The sequence below is a fragment of the Garra rufa genome, chromosome 7 (assembly GCF_049309525.1).
Source record: "Garra rufa chromosome 7, GarRuf1.0, whole genome shotgun sequence".
Classification (NCBI taxonomy): Eukaryota; Metazoa; Chordata; class Actinopteri; order Cypriniformes; family Cyprinidae; genus Garra; species Garra rufa.
Window position 1 is genome coordinate 27,332,315 of NC_133367.1, and position 24,073 is coordinate 27,356,387.

Below are 24,073 nucleotides of genomic sequence, written 5' to 3' on the forward strand. Positions count from 1 at the left end.
TGTCTGTGATCGCAGGGGTTTCGTGCCAGATATATATTTATATTCATATACAGTATCATGAAATACCTGTCTGTGATCGCAGGGGTTTCGTGCCAGATATATATTTATATTCATATACAGTATCATGAAATACCTGTCTGTGATCGCAGGGGTTTCGTGCCAGATATATATTTATATTCATATACAGTATCATGAAATACCTGTCTGTGATCACAGGGGTTTCGTGCCAGATATATATTTATATTCATATACAGTATCATGAAATACCTGTCTGTGATCGCAGGGGTTTCGTGCAGTTCATATTTATATTCATATACAGTATCATGAAATACCTGTCTGTGATCGCAGGGGTTTCGTGCCAGATATATATTTATATTCATATACAGTATCATGAAATACCTGTCTGTGATCGCAGGGGTTTCGTGCCAGATATATATTTATATTCATATACAGTATCATGAAATACCTGTCTGTGATCGCAGGGGTTTCGTGCAGTTCATATTTATATTCATATACAGTATCATGAAATACCTGTCTGTGATCGCAGGGGTTTCGTGCCAGATATATATTTATATTCATATACAGTATCATGAAATACCTGTCTGTGATCGCAGGGGTTTCGTGCAGTTCATATTTATATTCATATACAGTATCATGAAATACCTGTCTGTGATCGCAGGGGTTTCGTGCCAGATATATATTTATATTCATATACAGTATCATGAAATACCTGTCTGTGATCGCAGGGGTTTCGTGCCAGATATATATTTATATTCATATACAGTATCATGAAATACCTGTCTGTGATCGCAGGGGTTTCGTGCCAGATATATATTTATATTCATATACAGTATCATGAAATACCTGTCTGTGATCACAGGGGTTTCGTGCCAGATATATATTTATATTCATATACAGTATCATGAAATACCTGTCTGTGATCGCAGGGGTTTCGTGCAGTTCATATTTATATTCATATACAGTATCATGAAATACCTGTCTGTGATCGCAGGGGTTTCGTGCCAGATATATATTTATATTCATATACAGTATCATGAAATACCTGTCTGTGATCGCAGGGGTTTCGTGCCAGATATATATTTATATTCATATACAGTATCATGAAATACCTGTCTGTGATCGCAGGGGTTTCGTGCCAGATATATATTTATATTCATATACAGTATCATGAAATACCTGTCTGTGATCGCAGGGGTTTCGTGCCAGATATATATTTATATTCATATACAGTATCATGAAATACCTGTCTGTGATCACAGGGGTTTCGTGCCAGATATATATTTATATTCATATACAGTATCATGAAATACCTGTCTGTGATCGCAGGGGTTTCGTGCCAGATATATATTTATATTCATATACAGTATCATGAAATACCTGTCTGTGATCGCAGGGGTTTCGTGCCAGATATATATTTATATTCATATACAGTATCATGAAATACCTGTCTGTGATCGCAGGGGTTTCGTGCCAGATATATATTTATATTCATATATTGCATTCATTTACTTAATTCTTGGACTGTTAAATGTTAAAGGGGTTCACCAGTTTAAAGATACCACTTTAAGGTATTGTTTTCATTATAATGTACTGATTCAAATTGGTAATCAATAATTATTTTTTCATCTGCGCGCCTCTGGAGCGGACGTAGGCGCATCAGGCGCAATCATTAAACAAAAGGAAGCCGGCGCCACAACCGCATCACATTTCCGTCCACCTATTTTTATGCGCATTTTGGAATATCGCATAAAAAATCTCTGGATGGAAACGCGAAAATGCGCATAAATTCTAAAAATGCACATAAAACGGAGTAGGATAAACTTTTTATCCGATAAGAATAAATGCGCATAAACTACTATGGAAACACTTTTACCGAATAAATTCCTCCATGCGCATTAAAAAAATCATGTGACTCTGCACTGATAGAACGGGATAACTCTAATAACCAGCGGACCCATCTTGTCTCACAGCATCAGAAATGTTGTATCGGTCATTCTGAAATGTTTCCTTCACCAGTTTCGTCACTTGCCCACCACATTTTGATTTTTTCATAGTAATAAAAATCATTTAGTTCAGTTAGAGAAACAGTGCAATTAAAAATGGAACACGGCTGCTCACCAGTCGCATTAAAGATCCGCGGCTGGAGTCGAGTATATTTTGGATTTTAAAAAGATTAAAATCTTTTTGACTGTTGCCGTTTATCTAAAAGGTGATTTTGGAAGCTCATTGGAAGAACATTCGGTTCTTATTTATTCCACCGTGTTTGCTGATTTTCAGTAGGCCTGTTTTATATATATATATATATATATATATATATATATATATATATATATATATATAAATACACTTTGTGTAAGTTATTTAACAGTTATTTTATTTTTGTTAATAAATTAATAATTCTGTGTTTAATATAGACTAGGTGAGTTAGTCGTACTGTTTTGTTGTCGTCCATTCAATCAATTGACGCCGAATTCGAAAGTAAAAGTAAAAGTAAAATGCTCACTGATCCCTTCAATAAATTATATTTATATGAAAATTATTATTTTCAGGGACATATCCTAGTTTCAGTACCGCCTCTCCCTATACACAGAGTACGCAGTCTGCGTAGGGCACCAATTCCCAGGGGGGCACCATCCCAGCTGCTCAATTTTTTTTTAATTATTTTATTATAATTATTATTTATTTTAGTTTTTATATAGCCTATTATAATAATAAATTAATATTAATAATATACATATACAAATAAACAAAAATATAAACGTATATATTGCATTTTCTGTGAACGCAGAGTAGGCTAGTAAGCACACGTGATGACGCGCAGCGACGCGCCTTTACCTCTGTTTTGGCCAAAAGTGATGATAATAATTGATGAACAATATGCCTGGTCCTGGAAAGAGACATCAACAGTCCGGCGCCGAGAAACGAAAGAAAAAAAAAGCCCAAGATGAAGCCCTTGCATCACTTAGGTACGTTCATAATCCTGTGAAACTTTATTTTATTCTGTCGACGTTAATAGTGTTTTAATGTCGGTAATAATTTCACGACTAAGGCATCTTTCTTAATATGAATACAAGCAGATCTAAGTAAACACAGTGACTTAAAATGCATTATATTAAAACACAGAGGCAATTGTGATTATTGATTAATAATGACCATATGGTGTCATTAAATAACAGTGTTAAAATACATAATCTAATACAAAATTAACAGTTTACATTACAATTTTAATAGAAATGCCTGAAAAGGGCACCAAAGGCCTGGTAAATGCAGTTGTTACACTTACATGATGATCGAATTACTTGTTTAATATTGATAATTTGATATTGATAATCTTTCCTATCATTTTCTCAACAAAAATATGTGGACATCATAACCCTTGTCTGCTTTATTGTCAAAGTCTGCTTTATTGTCAAAACTGCCACATGTACAGTGCATGTACAGGTAAAAACACAGAATAAAAATATATTTAAAAAAATACAGACAAATACAAATATTATATATTCTATAAAACACAATTTACAAGCATGGATATGATAGAAAGATAGATAAAAAGGCAGATAACCATGGTTTTTATCATAGTAAAACTGCTTAATTTCCTTTTGTATGATTCTGAGATTATTAAATCAATCAGACAACTGTATTAATAAAATCATAGCCATTGGAGGTAACTCTTTTTTGTTGATAAAACTCTTGCTCTTGATCTTGATGCTGTTTCGCTCTTTATTTACCTTATTGACCAAAAATAACTTCCGTAATATTTGGGGGAGGGGGCACAAAAGTAAATTTCTGCTTAGGGCACCCATTTGGCCAGCAGCGGCCCTGCCTAGTTTTATAAGTGATATTTAGTGGAAGTTTGTCAGCAAGCGATGACTTTGTTCTCTTTGTCTTGTTGGATGGAAACACTGCTTTATGCGCAAATGTTTTATGCGATGTTCCAGTTTTGCGCATAAGTAAAATTCGCATTTTTGGATGGAAACAGTGTCTTTACTCTGTGTTTATAGGGAATATTTGCATTTACCCACGGCGATTGAATTAGCTGTTCATGTGATAGAGTGTCGTGATTTTGGTTTGCGTTTTGGTGATTGGCTGGTTATTTTTTTGTTTTTGATGTTTTAATCTGGTTAGGCTACTTGTGTAGCGTTAATGAAGTGTCGAGTACTGCAATCTATGTGCCAGGGCTCAGCCCCGGACGGCCCCGGCCCAATTTAATCCCTGAATATAAATATATATCTGGCACGAAACCCCTGCGATCACAGACAGGTATTTCATGATACTGTATATGAATATAAATATATATCTGGCACGAAACCCCTGCGATCACAGACAGGTATTTCATGATACTGTATATGAATATAAATATATATCTGGCACGAAACCCCTGAGATCACAGACACTCCTAAATTATAATTTCAGTTTCTCACAAAAACCGATCGTTTCGTGTCTTAGGACATCAATGTATTATCACGAGCCGCGGGGTGTAATTTGGATTTGTCTGTGCATGTTTTTGTTTACTTTTAAAGGTCTGGTGCCCATCCACGTCAATGATAAGGCTGGCAGACTGCACCGGTTTTCGTTAAAAATCTTCGTTTGTGTTTTTCTGAGGAAACAAAGTCACCTACATCTTGGATGCATTGGGGGTAAGCAGATAAACATCAAATTTTCATTTTTGGGTGAACTATCCCTTTAAAGGGACTTTGGATAGCAGTTAGCATGTTGAATGTGTTTGTGTTTCAAGTAAATACAGATAAATTGTGATTTTTTTGGTTCGTTAAAGCGCACCCTGGTGGACATATAATATATCGCAGGAACAGTCATCTCCAGAGTTTTGTTAAAAATTGATCTAGTTTATAGTTAGGGGCTACGCACCAAAGTAGCGTATCCACCGGTTGTATTCGTTGCCGTTCTTCTTCCGCTCGAGTCTATGGCAGATTTGGCACACAGGTAGATGACAGCCTCAACATTAACCATAGCAAGTGTGGAGTCTCTAACTCAAACTCTCTAGCGCCAACACTTGAACACGTTCTCGAATAACATGTGAACGAATTTGGCGAACAGCACGCAAAAATGGATGTGAGGCTATATCTCTGCAACAGTTTGACATCAAACTTGGTGTGAGTTATAACAATCATGACCTGAGGCTACCTGCACTAGTGGTCAGGAGATATGAAAAATGGCTATTTTTGCTTGTAACTTCTGAATGGTTTGGCCAAAAATCACAAAACTGGTCTCTTTAGATGCATGTGGAGTCGAACCATACCCATATCAGCCATTTGGGAGTTGGCCATGTGTGTTCGGCAGCATGCTCTGACAGTATTGAAAAGGTTTGGTGGCCAAAAGTTATAAAGAAATTTAAAAAATGCTAATAAAATTTGATTAAATTGCTATATATATTCCTCATTCCAAGAGCATAGATAGCAATTTTGCCATAGTCAGCCCAACTTCCTGTCCGCCATTATTATTCATGTTGAAAACCTACTTTTTCGAACTCCTCCTAGACAGTTGGTCCAATTTTCACCAAATTCGGCTTAGATCATCTTCAGACCAAAAAGTTGTGAATTTCATGTTGATCTATGAAACGGTTATCGTTTAATCACACCAAACTGTGACTAAGGTTGTATCTCTGCAATACTTTGACATACTGACAGCAAACTTTGTGTGTGCCATTGTCACCCCAAACTGACCACGCCACATCAATTTGGTAATGGCACCACCTATTTATTGGTCAAGAGTTACAAACCATTCATTTAGCATTAATAATGAATTTTCCAAAAATGCTGACATCTTCTGATTGTATTAGCCTTTTGTAAATAAACTGGTCTCAAAATATTCTTTGGGTCATGCCGACAACATACCAATTTTGCCATAGTCAGCTGAACTTCCTGTCCGCCATTATTATTCATGTTGAAAACCTACTTTTTCGAACTCCTCCTAGACTGTTGGTCCAATTTTCACCAAATTTGGCTTAGATCATCTTCAGACCATTCTGACAAAAAGTTGTGGATTTCTTGTTGATATATGAAACGGTTATTGTTTAACACAGGGGTCCCCAAACTTTTCATTTCTTTAATAGGGGGCCGGGTCGGTTTATAAAAGAAAATTCCATGGGCCGGACTGACTACTATTATTATTATTATTTTATTATGATTTCACCTGTATTTTTTATACCTTTTAATGCTAGAATAGTTTATTATTTTGTTATGCACCACACAGACAAATGATTTTTTTCCCCAAAAGATATACAGGTGCATCTCAAAGTAGAATGTCATGGAAAAGTTAATTTATTTCAGTAATTCAACTCAAATTGTGAAACTTGTGTATTAAATAAATTTAATGCACACAGACTGAAGTAGTTTGTCTTTGGTTCTTTTAATTTTGATGATTTGGCTCACATTTAACAAAAACCCATCAATTCGCCATCTCAACAAATTAGAATATGGTGACATTCCAATCAGCTGGTCAACTCAAAACACCTGCAAAGGTTTCCGTCAAGCTGTCAAAATGGTCTCTCAGTTTGGTTCACTAGGCTACACAATCATGGGGAAGACTGCTGATCTGACAGTTGTCCAGAAGACAATCATTGACACCCTTCACAAGAAGGGTAAGCCACAAACATTTATTGCCAAAGAAGCTGGCTGTTCATAGAGTGCTGTATCCAAGCATGTTAACAGAAAGTTGAGTGGAAGGAAAAAGTGTAGAAGAAAAACACCAACCGAGTGAACCGCAGCCTTGAGAGGCTTGTCAAGCAAAATCGATTCAAGAATTGGGTGAACTTCACAAGGAATGGACTGAGGCTGGGGTCAAGGCATCAAGAGCCACCACACACAGACATATAAAGGAATTTGGCTACAGTTGTTGTATTCCTCTTGTTAAGTCACTCCTGATCCTGAACCACAGACAACATCAGAGGCATCTTACCTATGCTAAGGAAAAGAATAAATGGACTGTTGCCCAGTGGTCCAAAATCCTCTTTTCAGATGAAAGCAAGTTTTGTATTTTATTTGGAAATCAAAAACACTGAAGTCCAGTGTTACGTTTCCACAGTCTGTGATAATTTGGGGTGCAATGTCATCTGCTGGTGTTGGTCCACAGTGTTTTTTTTGGAATCACACGTCAAATTCCTAAAAATGCTATTGAGTCATTTTGTCATCACTCTGTATTTTCTAGCTGCCTCTTGCATCACCTCTTCGATTGCGATGACACATTACGTTGAATGTACCATTCTGTTGGTGAATTTAACAAATAATTAGGCTATGTTAATAACTAAGGGACATTTTAGTTTGAAAGCCAACCTTTATTATCAAATACCGACATATTTAGTAAAACATATTTAAAATTACATTTTCAAAATATGTCTCTGGCATTGTTCAGAGGGCCAGTCCAAATGTGGGGGCGGGCCGCATCCGGCCCCCGGGCCTTAGTTTGGGGACCCCTGGTTTAACACATTAACGAATTTGCTGGAATCACACTAAACTGTGTCTAAGGCTGTATCTCTGCAAAGCTTTGACATATTGACACCAAACTTTATGTGTGCCATTGTCACCTCACACTGAAAAACGCCACATCAATTTGGTAATGGCACCACCTATTGGTCAAGAGTGACAAACCATTCATTAACCATTAATAATGAATTTTCCAAAAATGCTGATATTTTCTGATTGCATTAGCCTTTTGCAATAAGAACTGGGGCCTCATTTATAAAACTTTCTTACGCACTGATTTAATCTTAGAGTGTTCGTACGATCAAATCCACGTCAAAGTACAGATTTATAAAAACCGTCTTTGATGTGGAAAAGTACTTATCTCCACGTCAGATTCCAGCTTGGCGTACGACCGTTTCCTTGTGGTAATGCCTGGTATTGCAGATAGTTCAGCCTCACTATAATTTGATTTCTTGCGCTCCTTTTTACTTGCCATTGTCAGAGTTTTTGCTTTAGGAATGAGCTCATTTTATTTGTTAATTAATTAAGCAGGGGCGTTTCGACGGCGGAACATTCAGCTGCACACAATTCCACGATCATTTGTGATTTATAACCGAATGACTGGCGTACGCATGGATTTCGTGGTACGTTCGTTTTCTCTGAATCGCTCTTACGATCAAATCAGAAAAGTTCTTAGATAAAATCAAGGATGGTTTTTACGCAAGTCTTTATAAATGAGGCCCCTGGTCTCTAAATATTCCTTGGCTCATGCCAACAACATAGATACCAATTATGCCACAGTGGACCAAACTTTCTGCCATTTGGTTTTAAAACCCCTTTTCTTCCTAACTCCTCCTCGAGAGTTGGTCCGAGTCAGATCATCAGAATAAATAGTTTAAAAATTATGGATTTTACAAAAAGAAAAAGAAAAAAAAACATCTTAAAATGGCTTCAATTACGCATTGTTGCAGTTGGTCTGCCACTCCATGCCATGCTTAGCTCCTAATTTTGCCTCTGACTGTGCTTGGAGCCTTAATTGCTGCTTGCAGTTATATTTTACGTTTGATTTCTAGTTCAATAAGTGCAGTAGCCTACAGTATAGCATGGTACAGTGCACTACAGTTACTGTATGCTACTCCACAAATTTTGCTTTTAAAAGTCATTATAGGCCCCATAATAATTTAGCATCTCTAACAAATATTTTTAACCCAGTAATCCATCAAATAATGTTTGAAATCCCCTTCACAAGTACATTCTTGAGCGTACAGAATGACACATTACCACACAAAGCCTCTTTGCCTGTCGCGGCTTTGCCAGAGCCTTCCTTTTTTGGCGCACAGGCATTTGACAAATTAGACCAAAAGTAAACATGATTATGTAAATGTATGACAAAATCAAATTATGTACTTTTCCAAAAGCGCCTTTGTTTGGCTCGATTATTCTCCTACAATAACGCGGCCCCCACAGGGCCATTGCAAATTGGGTTATGCAGTTTTTAGAGAGGGTGTCCTTGGTAAGTAGATGTTCATTTTCGACTACAACACAAGAATCCTGCATATGTTTAGTAACTTGCAAAGTCCCTAAGACTTTCACACGTAAATTCTAATGTAATAGTGATATATAGAATTGAATGCTAATATTGTTAATACAACTTACTTGAACAACTTGTAGATTTTCATCTGTGGAGCCTTGGACTGAATATCAAACATCATGGCACAGGAGATATGCGTTTTTCTGTTTTCCCTGACGGCTCTTGGCGTCCTTTATACCATGAACAATGTTCCAGCATTTCAAGAGTGAGTATTCTTATAAAATATAAGGCTAATGTAATCACTACTTATCAAAAACCAAAAATTCTTGCCTAAAGTGTTAATTTTAAGAACAACCTCTTTGGTCACATTAATTGCATTTGCTTAATAGCAGTTTGTCTATACATTTAGATAATTAGTAGACTTAAAGGAATAGTCAAATTAATTTTTTGTGAATCCTCATATTAAATATCCTGATCTTTGAAAGTTATTACTCATATGTCTCTTATTTCTCTATATCCTCCACTTGAGGGCAGTGAAAGCATATGGCATTATTTACAAAATAACACTCAGGCATTGATTTAAAGCATTTCTGTTATTACTTTTTCACTAAAAAAGAGAAGAAAAAAAGTAATTGAGTTGTTTTAGACTCAAGCTACAGCTTTTATTGATCTTAAAAAAAAACAATAGGTTTATAATAATAATAATTATTATTGTAGAAATAACAGCCTGACAGAAACAGAATATTAAATTCACAACATTACACCAATTTAAATGATGTAGGAGCTCCAAAGCAATACAAGCCAAGAAAATTATACACCACGCTTGGAAGACTAAGACATTTGTGTGCGCATCTCTCCCCAGGCTGGTTTTAACATCACAAATAGAGGCCAATTTAAATTTGGATGGAAATATGACTGCCTGAGATTGAAATTGCAGTCTGCAACACTTTCATTTGGAGTTTCTGACATGCTTAAACTGAAGGTCAAATGTAAATAACAATTAGTGATGGCCACAGAGTCAGTTCTTTTTAATGAGCTGAACTGATTCTGAATTATTCTTTAGCCATTTAAAAAAACAAAAACAAAATCAAATCATCCAGAAAGCTTGTGGAAAAGTTATGGCAATTCTGTGCCAGCATTTAATCATTTAAACTGTGAAACAACCGCTGTTGGAGGCTGTATTGGCTCTCATGTTGACAAAAAGATGTGTTCTCTGTCTGAATAGCTCCTCATATAACAGTAATCATGTCTCAGTAAGGCAGGATGGTTGTCACGTGCTATCCCATCTCATTTGGTGCTCTGGGTGTTGGAATAATTACAGTTCTCGCTGCCAAACCATTCATCTCCGCTCACTTACTGAAGACAGGAAAGAAAATGGCCGAACACACATAGGTGTGTAGTAATTGGGGACATGATGTTGTGCGAAATTAATCAGAAATGAATTGATTAAAGTATGGTGTCCTTCATGAAAGGCATTCTTGATTAAATATTTAATACTTATCAATGCTGCTATAATAATTGTAGGTCAAAAATGTATTTTTCAAGCTGGCAGGTCTTTCTAGTGAAGAAAATTCTTGTTCACTGTTACAACATTAATTCTGCCTCTTAAATTTCCTAATTTACTATTTTTCTGTATTTCTTTTTAAACAGAACAGTTTTGCATACCGGTGTTGTCAGACAAGAAATCGCTAATATTTCACAACGTCGAATGCGCAAAATGATTGACAGGCAGAAATCTGATGCGACTCGCGGCCACTTTTTATATTTACAGACCGTGTGTCAGTCACAGAAAGTTAAATATGCCTTAATATTCACTGATGTTTGCAATGTTTTGCATTTACAGGCCAGTGGTTATTCTGGAAATCGGAGTGGCTGTTCTTGTGGCAGTGTTCCTCTTGGTCTACCTTGCTACTCGCTACGATCCTCCGAAAGATCCTTTGTTTTATGGTATGAGCTGATTTGATTGGTTGACTCTTGAAATATGCGGCATATCCTCATTTGTTTCTGAACATAACTCATATATTTTGCTAATAATTGCTGTCAGTTATTGTCATGTTTTGGGCTGTATAGCCTACTAATCGGTTGGACTGGAAAAAAACATTTGAAGTACGCTACTATAGACTGCAAAAAGTTATAACAAATCAAGGAGAATCAGGATTTCCAGGGTAAGAATCTTGACAACATTTGTGTTTGTTCTTATCATTTCCGTCGTAAGTTTTTAATTAATACTGTTCATACGTATCTTTACCACCTATTAACTTTAATTTGTCAAAATATTGTGCCCTTTCCTGCTTACTAAGTTTTTATATGATTTAGCAGCTTCCACGTTTTTTCCCCCACATTTTACACAACATAAATTAGCAGAGCAATGTACATTAGTAGTACATTAACCGTGCAATCTATGCTGTTGTTTACATCCGAGTATTGCCACAATGGCTGCGCATCTGGGTAACTGACCAAATCATGACAAACAGTCAAACCTGAAATTGAAAGTTACTTTTATTCAACCAGCATGTTTGTTTTTGACTGGAAATGACACAGACTTCTCCCAAAAGATAATAAGACGATGTACAAGAGGCATCATTGTGAAAAAAAATTTTTCTCAGCTTTTATTTACATTTGAACAAAAAGTGGCTTGTCCAAAATTATTCATACCCTTTGCAAACTGTCACAGTCTATGGGGATATCCAAAGTTCTATACCATTCCAAATAGTCCAAGCTGTTCTAAAGCATCCTAATTACCCTGATTCATTGGGAACAGCTGTTTTAGTCAACTTAACAGGTGAAAAACAGAAGCTCTGTGCTGTTGGTTTGTGGACAGTCATGTGGCTGCGCATTGTGGCTGCTCACAAGTCAGGAAAGGGCTATAAGACCATATCTAAATGTTTTGAACTTCCAGTGGCTACAGTGCAAAGTATTATTAAAAAATACAAGATGTTCCACACTGTGAAAAATCTCAGAGGAAGTGGTCGGAAGCCAAAAGTGACACCTGTGCTGGCCAGGAGGATAGTGAGAGAGGTTCACCACCAAGGCCATCCTGATGAATCTGGGCTCTGCTGGTGGAAACATCTCACAGCAGAAAGTTCAACGGACACTGCACACCGCTGGGTTCCACGGACGCAGACCAAGGAGGACACCACGTCTCCAGATAAGGCAAATAAAAGCCCGCTCGGCCTTTGCAAATGCTCATCTGGACAAAGAAGAAGACTTCTGGTCTTCTGTTTTATGGTCAGATGAAACAAAAATTTTATTGTTTGGCCACAATGATGTAGCATTCATTTGGCCTAAAAAAGGAGAAGTCTTCAACCCTAAGAACACCATCCCCACTGTCAAACATGGTGGTGGGAACCTAATGTTTTTGGTGTGCGTTTCAGCTGGTGGACCAGGGAGCCTAATCATAGTAAACTGCACCATGAAAAAGCAGCAATACATCAAAATTCTCAACAACAACATCAGGCAGCCTGCAGAAAAACTTGGCCTTGGGCAGCAGTGGACATTTCCACGACAACAACCCAAAACGGTTAGCAGACAAAAACATTAACGTTTTGCAGTGGCCCAGCCAGAGTCCTGACTTAAATCCAATTGAGAATCTGTGGAGGGAGCTAAAGATCAGGGTGATGGCAAGGAGACCCTCCAACATGAAAGAGTCGGAGCTCAGCGCTAAAGATGAATGGGCAAAAATACCAGTGGAGACATGCAAAAGGCTGGTCAGCAATTATAGGAAGAGTTTGATTGCTGTAATAGCCAATAAAGGCTTTCCTATTGATTATTGAGAAGGGTATGAATCATTTTGGTCATGCCACTTTTTGTTCAAATGTAAATAAAAGATGAGTAATATTTTTTTCGACAATGATGCCTCTTGTTTGTACATTGTCTTATTATCTTCTGGGAGTTGTCTGTGTAAATTCTAATAAAAAAAACTTGCTGGTTGAATAAAAGTAACTTTAAGTCAGAATTTGCCAGGGGTATGAATAATTTCGGACTTGACTGTAAGTGCAAACCCTCTTTTGGCTGTTTATTAGTACTTATGAAGCACATATTAATATCTTATTCTGCATGACCATATTTTAGATCCCTTTATCCTACCCAATACCTAAATTTAACAACTACCTTTATAGCTATTAATAAGCGGCAAATTAGGAGTTTATTGAGGCAAACGTCATAGTTTATAGTAAGAATTGGTCCCTAAAGTGTGATCTTGTTTTGTTACTGCATTGAATAAAGCAATTTACTCTTTAACATCGGTGCCAGCCAGATCTCATGGCAACTTCTACTTGTTCAAATTCATATGACCTGGCTTTTGGGAAAAATCGTACAAAATTTATGAGGTGGCAAATTCTTAGGATTTCATATGAATGACTACTCCTAACCCCACTTCTAAACCTACCTCTCACAGAAAACGTACAAAATCGTACGAGTGACGTCCTATGAATTCTGACTAATTAGCCACCTCATAAAATATGTACGTATTGGTCTTGAGATAGCATATTGACATTTCCTGCACCCGTAGTAAAGATTCAGGGATATTTACACAAAGACCTGTTGAAGTTGTTGACACTTTCACAATTTTGCCCTGAATAATAGTTTTCGTGACTACTAAGGTAAACCATCCCTTGTAAACAAAATATTTTTATTGTGCGTCCACTTGAGCAATTTGAGTGGATGCTACAAAATTTTTTAATATTATTAAATGTGTACAATACATAAAACCTTAGTGGAAAAGTGTGTTTGTTTTTGGCCGGTTTTCCTCTAAAATATTTAAAATGTCAGACAGAATGACAAAAAAATGACAGAATACTTAAGTGACAGTGGTGTAAAGTATTTAAATAAAATGTAATTAGTTACTATACCTAAAGTGATAGATCAGTCAAATTGTAAATTCTGTCAATGATTACTCACCCTCATGTCGTTCCAAACCCACAAGACCTTTGTTCATCTCTGGAACACAAATACAGATATTTTTGATGAAATCCAAGAGCTTTCTGACCCTGCATAGACAGCAACACAACTGACAAGTTCAAGGCCCAGAAAGGTAGTACAGACATTGTTAAAATAGTCCATGTAACATCAGTGGTTCAACCGTAATTTTATGACGCTACGAGAATATGTAGCTTTTTTTTCTCTTTAGCACAATACATAATGCAATTTAGAAAAAGAAAATAAGTTTATTTCTTCAACAAAAGAAGAAATATCGTCATCTACAGGGCATTGAAGATACTAGATCTTGTGTGTTTTGTTTTTTTTCAAACATTTTTTAAGGATATTGGTTTACTTACGCCCTTTTAGAGTACTTGAATTTAATTGAGACTTCAACTGCTTGTAGGCATTTGAGAGGCTGTGGTGCTGACCTTGATGTGTTGCAGTTTTGCAGTGTTTAGTTTTACTTTGATTTTACAAACTAACCATGCTTGCAGTCCTCACAAATGAACAGTTTCTTGCTTTTCACAGGCATTTCTCTTAGATGTTGAGGAATAGTGCATCTTTGAGCCTACATTCAGTATGAGTAAAATACTTAATTTAAAAGTTAATCCAAAATTGAAAATTCTGTCATTAATTACTCACCCTTATGTCGTTCCAAACCTGTAAGACCTTTGTTCATCTACAGAACACAAAGTCGTTATTTTTGTATTCTTTGCCATGAAAAGTATTCTCGTAGCTTCATAACATCAAGCATTAAAATTAAAAGCGAATGCTTTTAAAGAAAGTTTAGTTCACCAAAGTACTAACCCCAAGCGAAATCCTCAAATCAATAAACAAACTCTTTTGCGCATTGCCAATTTGCTTCGTATTCAGACACAATAGAAGAATATGAGCTTTTGCAATGTAATGCTAAAAATTCAGCTTAAGATAGCAGTGTTATTATGGGTTAGAGTGACTGAGAGGTGACAATGTCATCTGGCACAGCATGTCATTTCGCCCCTGCTGTGATGAAGGAGACGATAATTCCATTATCACACCTGTAATGCAGGTAAAATAGACCAAGACCCCTACGGATTAAAAGGGCTCGGGGAGAAAAAGGGAAGCGAGAAAGATGGAGAGTGAGAACGTCACTATCAGACTGTGCATCTGTGCTCGGTGGATGGCAATACAGCACTTCTCTTTGAGCCGTTATATCTACGAAGCTGTCAGTCAGATACTCGTGGATGCTAGAAGAATGGCACTGGACAATATCTAGTCTAGCAATCCAACCATGAAATTGGATACAAGAAAAGTATTTGTTACAATAACACACCTGTCTTTACTTTTACACCCACGGTTTCCTTCACAATAAGCTATGAATTCCATCTTGAATTCTGCGCTCGGAAAGGATTATTAAAGGAATATTTCACCTAAACTGCTTACCATAATCTCAAAAGAGCAGTGTGAACATTCCCCTAAACTTCTCCATTGCGTTCCATGAAAAATACATAGTCACATGGTTTTGGAAAGACATGAGGGTGCAGTAAATGATGACAGATTTTTCATGTCTAGGTGAACTATTCCGTCAAATCCTGTGTCTGAGCTTTCAGTGGTGACATTTACAGTCATTATTTTTGCCTCCATGGTTAAGAATTTCCCTTCTTCATGTCCCCTGCCACTCATTATTTGTCACCCAGACGCTTAGGAAATGCCACATGGGGTATTCGCTGTCTCCGCAAAGTGCCCTTTTGGCCAAGCTGCACTTTAAACCTGAAAAAAGCCCAACACATGGCTCCAAATATAAATTTCTTGTTCACACCTTCACTAGCAGATATCATTATCCTCTTCCACTTTGCCAGAAATCAATAGTCGGTAAGATTGAAGTCTTTTTAATAAAGACAGCGAGAATAAAGGTGGGCTAGTTAACTCTTGATTGGGCAGTTGAGTGCTGCAACATCTTATTAGTGAGGTTTTTCTCTTGGCACGTCACAGAAGGCTTAGAATTAAAGACGAAAACATTTCAATTTAGTGTTTCGAAAGCGCCAGTGAAGCCGAGCTCATAATCCCACTGGGGAGAGATGCGTTTTCTTGCAAAGCCTGCAATTAAAACTGAACAAAGTCAGTGAAAATTTCTCTTTCATAATAGACAAGAGCAGTTTGACACTTTCTAAAGAAGAAGATATTCTATTGTTTGATTTGAGACCAGTTTTGCATAACATTAATTGTATGTGAAATTTGCATACAAGAATATGTGGAAAATATATAACCATCAGATCATGTGACTGACTGTACAATTTTTTTTCTTATTGCATGACTACTCACTATAAAAAAATAAGTGTATGTTTAAATTTAATTTTAGTTTAAGTTGTCTTATCTGTATATTATCTAAAAAATAGTCTACAGCGCAGCCTACAAAAGAGTCAATCATGAAGACTGATATACAGTACAGCATTGCTATCGACGGCGAATATTACAAGTATGAGACCAGTGATTCTAGAGTATTCTAGAGAGCCGGCCACAGTGGACTAATCAGATTTCAGCGGGCCACCCACAGTTGACAAATCAGACTCGAGCTTTCCATTGGGCCACCCACAATTGACCAATCAGACTTGAGTATTCCAGAGGGCCACCCACAATTGACCAATCAGACCCCAGCATTCCATAGGGCCACCAACAGTTGACCAATCAGACTCATGTATTCCAGAGGGTCACCTACTGTTGACCAATCAGAATCGAGTATTCCAGAAGGTTGCCCACAGTTGACAAATCAGACTTGAGTATTCCATTGGGCCACCCACAATTGACCAATTAGACTTGAGTATTCCAGAGGGCCACCCACAATTGACCAATCAGACCCCAGCTTTCCATAGGGCCACCAACAGTTGACCAATCAGACTCATGTATTCCAGAGGGTCACCTACTGTTGACCAATCAGAATCGAGTATTCCAGAGGGTTGCCCACAGTTGACAAATCAGACTTGAGTATTCCAGAGGGCTGTCCACAGTTGACTAATCAGAATCAAGTATTCCAGAAGGCTGCCCACAGTTGACTAATCAGAATCAAGTATTCCAGAGGGCTGCCCACAGTTGACTAATCAGAATCAAGTATTCCAGAGGGCCACCAACAGTTGACCAATCAGACTCATGTATTCCAGAGGGTCACCTACTGTTGACCAATCAGAATCGAGTATTCCAGAGGGTTGCCCACAGTTGACAAATCAGACTTGAGTATTCCAGAGGGCTGTCCACAGTTGACTAATCAGAATCAAGTATTCCAGAAGGCTGCCCACAGTTGACTAATCAGAATCAAGTATTCCAGAGGGTTGCCCACAGTTGACAAATCAGACTTGAGTATTCCAGAGGGCTGCCCACAGTTGACTAATCAGAATCAAGTATTCCAGAGGGCTGCCCACAGTTGACTAATCAGAATCAAGTATTCCAGAGGGCTGCCCACAGTTGACTAATCAGAATCAAGTATTCCAGAGGGCTGCCCACAGTTGACTAATCAGAATCAAGTATTCCAGAGGGCTGCCCGCAACTCACTAATCAAACTTGAGACTCAAGCATTCCATAGGACCACCCACAGCTGACCAACCAGACTTGAGCATTCCATAGAACTGCCCACAGTTGACCAATCAGATTAGAGCATTCCAGAGGGCTGCCCACAGATGACAAATCAGACTTGAGTATTCCAGAGGGCTGCCTGCAACAGACCAATCAGACTTGAGACTCAAGCATTCCATAGGACCACCCACAGTTGACCAATCAGACTTAAATACTGCACAGAGCCACCCAAAAATGACTAATCAGATTCGAGTATTCCATAGGATCACCCACAATTGATCAATAAGACTTGAATATTCCTTAAGATTGTCCGCAATTGACCAATCAGACTTGAGTATTTCATAGGGCTGCTGCAATTGGCCAGTCAGAATTGAGTATTTCATAAGACCGCCCATAGTTGACTAATCAGAATTGAGTATTCTAGAGGGCCACCCACAGCTGACCAGTTAGAATCAAGTATTGCATAGGACAGCCAACAGATGACCAATCAGAATTGAGTATTCCATAGGACCGCCTACAATTGACCAATCAGACTAGAGAATTCCATAGGACCCCCACAATTGACCAGTCAGAATCGAGTATTCCAGAAGGCCATCCACAGCTAAACATTCAGAATCAAGTATTCCATGGGACCATGGGAATCGAATATTCTAGAGGGCCACCCACAATTGACTATCAGACTTGAGTATTCCATCGGAGTGCACACAGTTGACCAATCAGAATCGAGTATTCCAGAAGGCTGCCAACAGTTGACCAGTCAGACCTGAGTATTGCAGAGTTGACCAATTGGAATCAAGTATTCCAGAAGGCTGCCCACCGCTGCCCAGTTAGACACAAGTATTCCATAGGACTGCACACAATTGACCAATCAGAATCGAATATTCCATAGGGCCACCCACAACTGACCAATCATCAATCAGTATTCTATCAAAATATCGAAACATCAGGTGACCAAAAGTTAAAAATCGGAAAGCCTCAATCAAGGTCTCACTCATGTCTCACTTAACGTACATACACTACACTATCTAAAGGACTCAAAAACAAATACTTTAAAATAAAAATCAAAAGAACAGTGTTATTGTACATGAATAATAACTTTTTTTGTTCAGTTTTTGCAGAGTTTTCCTTCACGTGTGTCATCGACCTCACAAGTGCTCTAGAATACGATGGCTTCACCTCAGGGTTCATGGAGTTCTACCAGAAAACAGTCAGTATCATGAGGAGAATGCAGAGGTGATGTTATTGATTACCTGATCTAAACCTATCTGACGATGGTTTTGCTGGCTCTCCAGGGGGAGCCTTATCTCGGCACTCCTTATGCTATCATGATGTGCTACTGGGACGGTATAGTGCACTTCATCCTCTACCTGATGCTAATACACCGCATGACAAACAGGTTTGTAAATTATGTCTACTCTGAATGCAATTCAGTATTCTAATCAAATTTTTTAAAGGTTGTTTCATGCTGTAACATCTAAGTTAAGAGGTTTTATTCAGGTAGAAATTGTATTCTTAATGAATATTCCTAATATGACTAAATCAGCATGACTACATTAAGGTTAGACCCACAAAAAATTAATTACATTTCTAAGGATTGCATCAAGTAGAAATAAGGTCGTGACACGATCGGGCAAGAACATGACATGAAAGTACATGCTGTGATGTTAAAAAGGATTTGAATGTTCCTAAATTAGTGTTTCCTATCATCCCAGGCAACAATACCGCACATTGGGTCTTTTCTGGGCTGGATCACTGTGCGCCAACATGATTGTGTTTGTACCTGGAATCGTGGTTGGTGAGTCAAAGTAATAAAAAAAAGATCAAATATTCCTTCTGAACGTCAGATGCTTCTCAAATACATTTTACATGCAGGTAAATATGGCTCAGAGATGCGTCCTGCCTTCTGGCTCAACATGCCATTTCTGCTGGTGCCCATTTGGGGAGCAGTTTCCTTGTTCTCCAGACCAAGGGATATGCCTCTTGTGGGAGCATCCAAGGTGAACAACCAGACACCGTTGACCTTGTTCAGTGGTTAGTATTTTCCTTACGGGATCATTAACATTTGAACAATGGTGCTTGTATCCATCAGGCTGAACGTGAGCAGAAAAAAGCCTTAATCTGGCGCCCCCTGGATCTTCTCTTCGTGGTTTATCTAGTGGCTGCCATGGGATTCACTATCTTTAGAGGACTAGTAAGTTGGTCTAGGGATGTGCCTGAATCTAAATACGTGTATAATGTGTTCAGAAAGGAAATTATGTTTGATATGGAACCCCTAAAGGGAATAAATACAAGATGGAAGGAAAAAAAATACTTTAAATCGTGTCTCTCACAATTATATCGTTAGGAAATTATCCTGTATATAAATTGTGGGCATCAGGGAGCTGCTATTAAAGTATTAGTTCACTTCCAGAATAAAAATTACTTGATAATTTACTCACCCTCATGTCACCCAAGATGTTTATGTCTTTCTTTGTTCAGTCTTAAAGAAATTAATGTTTTTGAGGAAAACGTTCCAGGATTTTTCTCCATATAGTGGACTTTGACGCTGACCAACAGGTTGAATGTCCAAAAGTATATGTGACCCTGGACCACAAAACCAGTCATAAGGTTAAATTTGACAAAACTGAGATTTATACATCATATGAAAGCTCAATAAATAAGCTTTCTATTGATGTATGGTTTGTTAGGATCGGACAATATTTGACTGAGTTACATCTATTTGAAATCAGAAATCTGAGGATGCAAAAAAATCAAAAAGACTGAGAAAATCACCTTTAAAGTTGTCCAAATTAGGTTCTTAACAATGCATATTACAAATCAAAAATTACATTTTGATATGTTTGCAGTAGGAATTTTACAAAAAATCTTCATGGAACATGAACTTTACTTGATTTTTCAATGATTTTTGGCATAAAAGAAAAATCAAAAATTTTGACCCATGCAATGTACAGTATTTTTGGCTATTGCTACAAACAAACCCCAGCGACTTAAGACTGGTTTTGTGGTCCAGGGTCACATATTTAAAAACTTCAATGTTAGGTGGGATTAATCATTATTAATTTCAGAAAAAAGGTGTAATTAAATTTTTTATTTTTTCTTATCGATTGACAGCACTAACTGTAACAATTTTTCTCCATATAGTGGACTTCAATGGTGGCCAATGGGTTGAAAGTCCAAAGCTATATTTAAAAACTTTATTTTTAGGTGGGATTAATCAAGATTAAGTTCAGAAAAAAAGGTGTGATTCATTTGTTTTTGTTTTTTAATCGACTGACAGCACTAACTGTAACAATGTTTCTCCATATAGTGGGCTTCAATGGTGGCCAACGTGCTGAAGGTCCAAAAGTATATTTAAAAAAATGTAATGTTAGGTGGGATTAATCGTGATTAATCATGACTAATTTCAGAAAAAAGGAGCAATTAATTAGTAAATTCTTTTTAATCGATTGACAACACTAACTGTAAAAAATTTTCTCCATATGATGGACTTCATTGGTGGCCAACGGGTTGAAGGTCCAAAAGGTGGGATTAATCACGATTAATCATGATTAATTTCAGAAAAAAGGTGTGATTAATTAGTTTGGCCAAGGGTTTGAAGTTCCAAAAGTATATATAATCACGATTAATTTCAGAAAAAAAGGGGCGATTAATTAGTTATTTTTTTAATAGATTGACAGCACTAACTGTAACATTTTTTCTCCATATAGTGGATTTCAACGGTGGCCAATGAGTTGAAGGTCCAAAAGTATATTGAAAAACTTTAATGTTACATGGGATTAATCACGATTAATCGTGATTAATTTAAGAAAAAAAAGATGCGATTCTTTTGTTATTTATTTTTTTTTATTTTTTAATATATAAATTAACAGCGCTGTAACAATTTTTCTTCATATAGTGGACTTCAGTGATGGCCAATGGGCTGAAGGTCCAAAAGTATATTTAAAAACTTTAATGTCAGGTAGGATTAATTGTGATTAATTTCAGAAAAAAGGTGCAATTAATTAGTTATTTTTTTAATAGATTGATAGCACTAACTGTAACAATTTTTCTCCATAGAGTGGACTTCAACGGTGGTCAGTGGGTTGAAGGTCCAAAAGTATATTTAAAAACTTTAATGTTACATGGGATTAATCACGATTAATCGTGATTAATTTAAGAAAAAAAAGATGTGATTCATTTGTTAATTTTTTTATTTTTTATATAAATTAACAGCACTGTAACAATTTTTCTTCATATAGTGGACTTCAGTGATGGCCAATGGGCTGAAGGTCCAAAAGTATATTTAAAAACTTTAATGTCAGGTAGGATTAATTGTGATTAATTTCAGAAAAAAGGTGCAATTAATTAGGTTTTTTTTTATAGATTGACAGCACTAACTGTAAAAAAATTTCTCCATATAGTGGACTTCAATGGTGGCCAATGGGTTGAAGGTCCAAAAGTATATTTAAAAACTTTAATGTTAGGTGGGATTAAAGGTTGTATCAGCGATTTCTAGCCTAAAACATAAAGTGTCAATTTCAGCTGACCTTTCTTCACGATCCGCTCGCTGCCTGCCCCATAAATTGTCTGTGAAAAAACCGCGTCTCTCTGGTCAGCCTAGGGTCCGAGATATGCCAAAAAAAGCGTCAGTGGACTTTCGCTCCGCCTCCCTCACATCCCAGCACCAGTAGGAAAGTCCACAACACCAAACCCCTGACGCTGATTGGTTGGAACACTGTTTGTTTATGTGTGGAAAGGTTGGTAGTGCCGATTGTTTTTTTGGCATATCTCGGACCCTAGGCTGACCAGAGAGACACGGTTTTTTCACAGACAATTTATGGGGCAGGCAGCGAGCGGATCGTGAAGAAAGGTCAGCTGAAATTGACACTTTATGTTTTAGGCTAGAAATCGCTGATACAACCTTTCACTGCGATTAATTTCAGGAAAAAGGTGCGATTAATTAATTTTTCTTTTTAATAGATTGACAGCACTAACTGTAACAATTTTTCTTTATATAGTGGACTTCAATGGTGGCCAACGGGTTGAAGGTCCAAAAGTATATTTAAAAAAATGTAATGTTAGGTGTGATTAGTCACGATTATTCGCGATTAATTTCAGAAAAAAGGTGAGATTAATTCGTTTTTTTTTCCATATATAGATTGACAACCCTAACTGCACACATTTTTCTCCATATAGTGGACTTCAACGATGGCCAATGGGTTGAAGGTCCAAAAGTATATTTAAAAGCTGTAATGTTAGGTGGGATTAATCACGATTAATCATGACTCATTTCAGAAAAAAGGTGCGATTCATTTGTTAATTTTTTTCATCAATAACAACACTGTAACAATTTTTCTACATATAGTGGATTTCAACGATGGCCAAAAGTATATTGAAAAACTAACGTTAGGTGGGATTAATCACGATTAATTGCAGAAAAAAGGTGCGATTAATTAGTCATTTTTTTAATCAATTGACAGCACTAACTGTAACAGCCTACCGCTAGTAAGCGGCTAATTGTGTCCCTTTAGTGGCTCAGTTGAACCCATTATTAGTTTTCTGTGCCTTTTCGAATACGGATTAACTATTCAGGCACATCCCAGTTCTTACCATAAGCTTGCTTAAAATTTCCATAATTCAGCCAAAATCTGTTAGGACAAAAAAACTTTATCCATATCTTTATCCATATAGGCTGTTCTTGATTGCCCATTAGAAATCCTCAACAGATATGTGACAGAGTATGAACCTTATCTGAAGGATCCTGTGGGCTTCCCTAAAGTTATGGTGAGTACATATTCACATACTCTCAAGTAATTACATTCAGGCAGTTTTAGGCCAACAAATTCAGACAGATCTTTGCTTCTTAATACCCTAAGCTTTATAGCATTAAGCTCCTCTAAATGACCTTCTAGATAGGTATTACTCATCATTAGCACTCAATAAACTGGGTGGCTTATTGTCACCTTGGGTAGTCCAAGAATATCCCTTCTGTCTCAACCCTGACCACAAAGGTATTGAGGGTACCTTTGTTTTTGTTTAGATTGGGGTTTTAACTTGGTCAATAGGTTATCAAAAGTCCTTGTTCTAGCTGAAACCCTGGCACAATGGTGGCCTATTGATCAGGCAGGAGATGTGCTGTGAGAACTTGATAAGCTAATCCCACCCATGAGTCCTGGCTGAGCCCCTCCATCAACTCAAACAAGGAGTGTGACATGTGTGGTAATGTGTTTGATAAGGAACGAGGGCGCGCCAACACGTATGTTTGGACAGAGGGCAGAGACCGGGTTCGATCGCATAATACCTGTGCACTCAGGGACGCATCCAGGTGCTCGTGAGAATATTTTATTGGGTAGGGTGAATTGTCTTTTAAGAGCCGTATATATATATGTGACCCTGGACCACAAAACCAGTCTTAAGTTGCTGGGGTATGTTTGTAGCAATAGCCAAAAATACATTGTATGGGTCAAAATTATTGATTTTTCTTTTATGTCAAAAATCATTAGGAAATTAAGTAAAGATCATGTTCCATGAAGATTTTTTTGTAAAATTCCTACTGTAAACCTATCAAAATGTAATTTTTGATTAGTAATATGCATTGCTAAGAACTTAATTTGGACAACTTTAAAGGTGTTTTTCTCAGTATTTTGATTTTTTGTACCCT

The 24,073-nt window shown here is 37.2% G+C and overlaps 1 protein-coding gene across 1 annotated transcript in view; it reads left to right on the forward strand.

Annotated features, from left to right (window-relative positions):
- Positions 1–8,877: 8,877 nt before the first annotated feature.
- The window catches only part of tm6sf2b (transmembrane 6 superfamily member 2b), a 24,533-nt gene continuing 9,337 nt past the window's right edge, over positions 8,878–24,073 (forward strand). Inside the window, exons 1-9 of the mRNA XM_073844521.1 lie at positions 8,878–8,952; positions 9,111–9,235; positions 10,814–10,917; positions 18,543–18,640; positions 18,726–18,829; positions 19,146–19,228; positions 19,306–19,430; positions 19,523–19,624; positions 23,104–23,196. Of these exons, the coding sequence (XP_073700622.1) occupies positions 9,150–9,235; positions 10,814–10,917; positions 18,543–18,640; positions 18,726–18,829; positions 19,146–19,228; positions 19,306–19,430; positions 19,523–19,624; positions 23,104–23,196 (795 nt within the window). The 5' untranslated portion in view covers positions 8,878–8,952; positions 9,111–9,149. The remainder of the gene's footprint in view (positions 8,953–9,110; positions 9,236–10,813; positions 10,918–18,542; positions 18,641–18,725; positions 18,830–19,145; positions 19,229–19,305; positions 19,431–19,522; positions 19,625–23,103; positions 23,197–24,073) is intronic.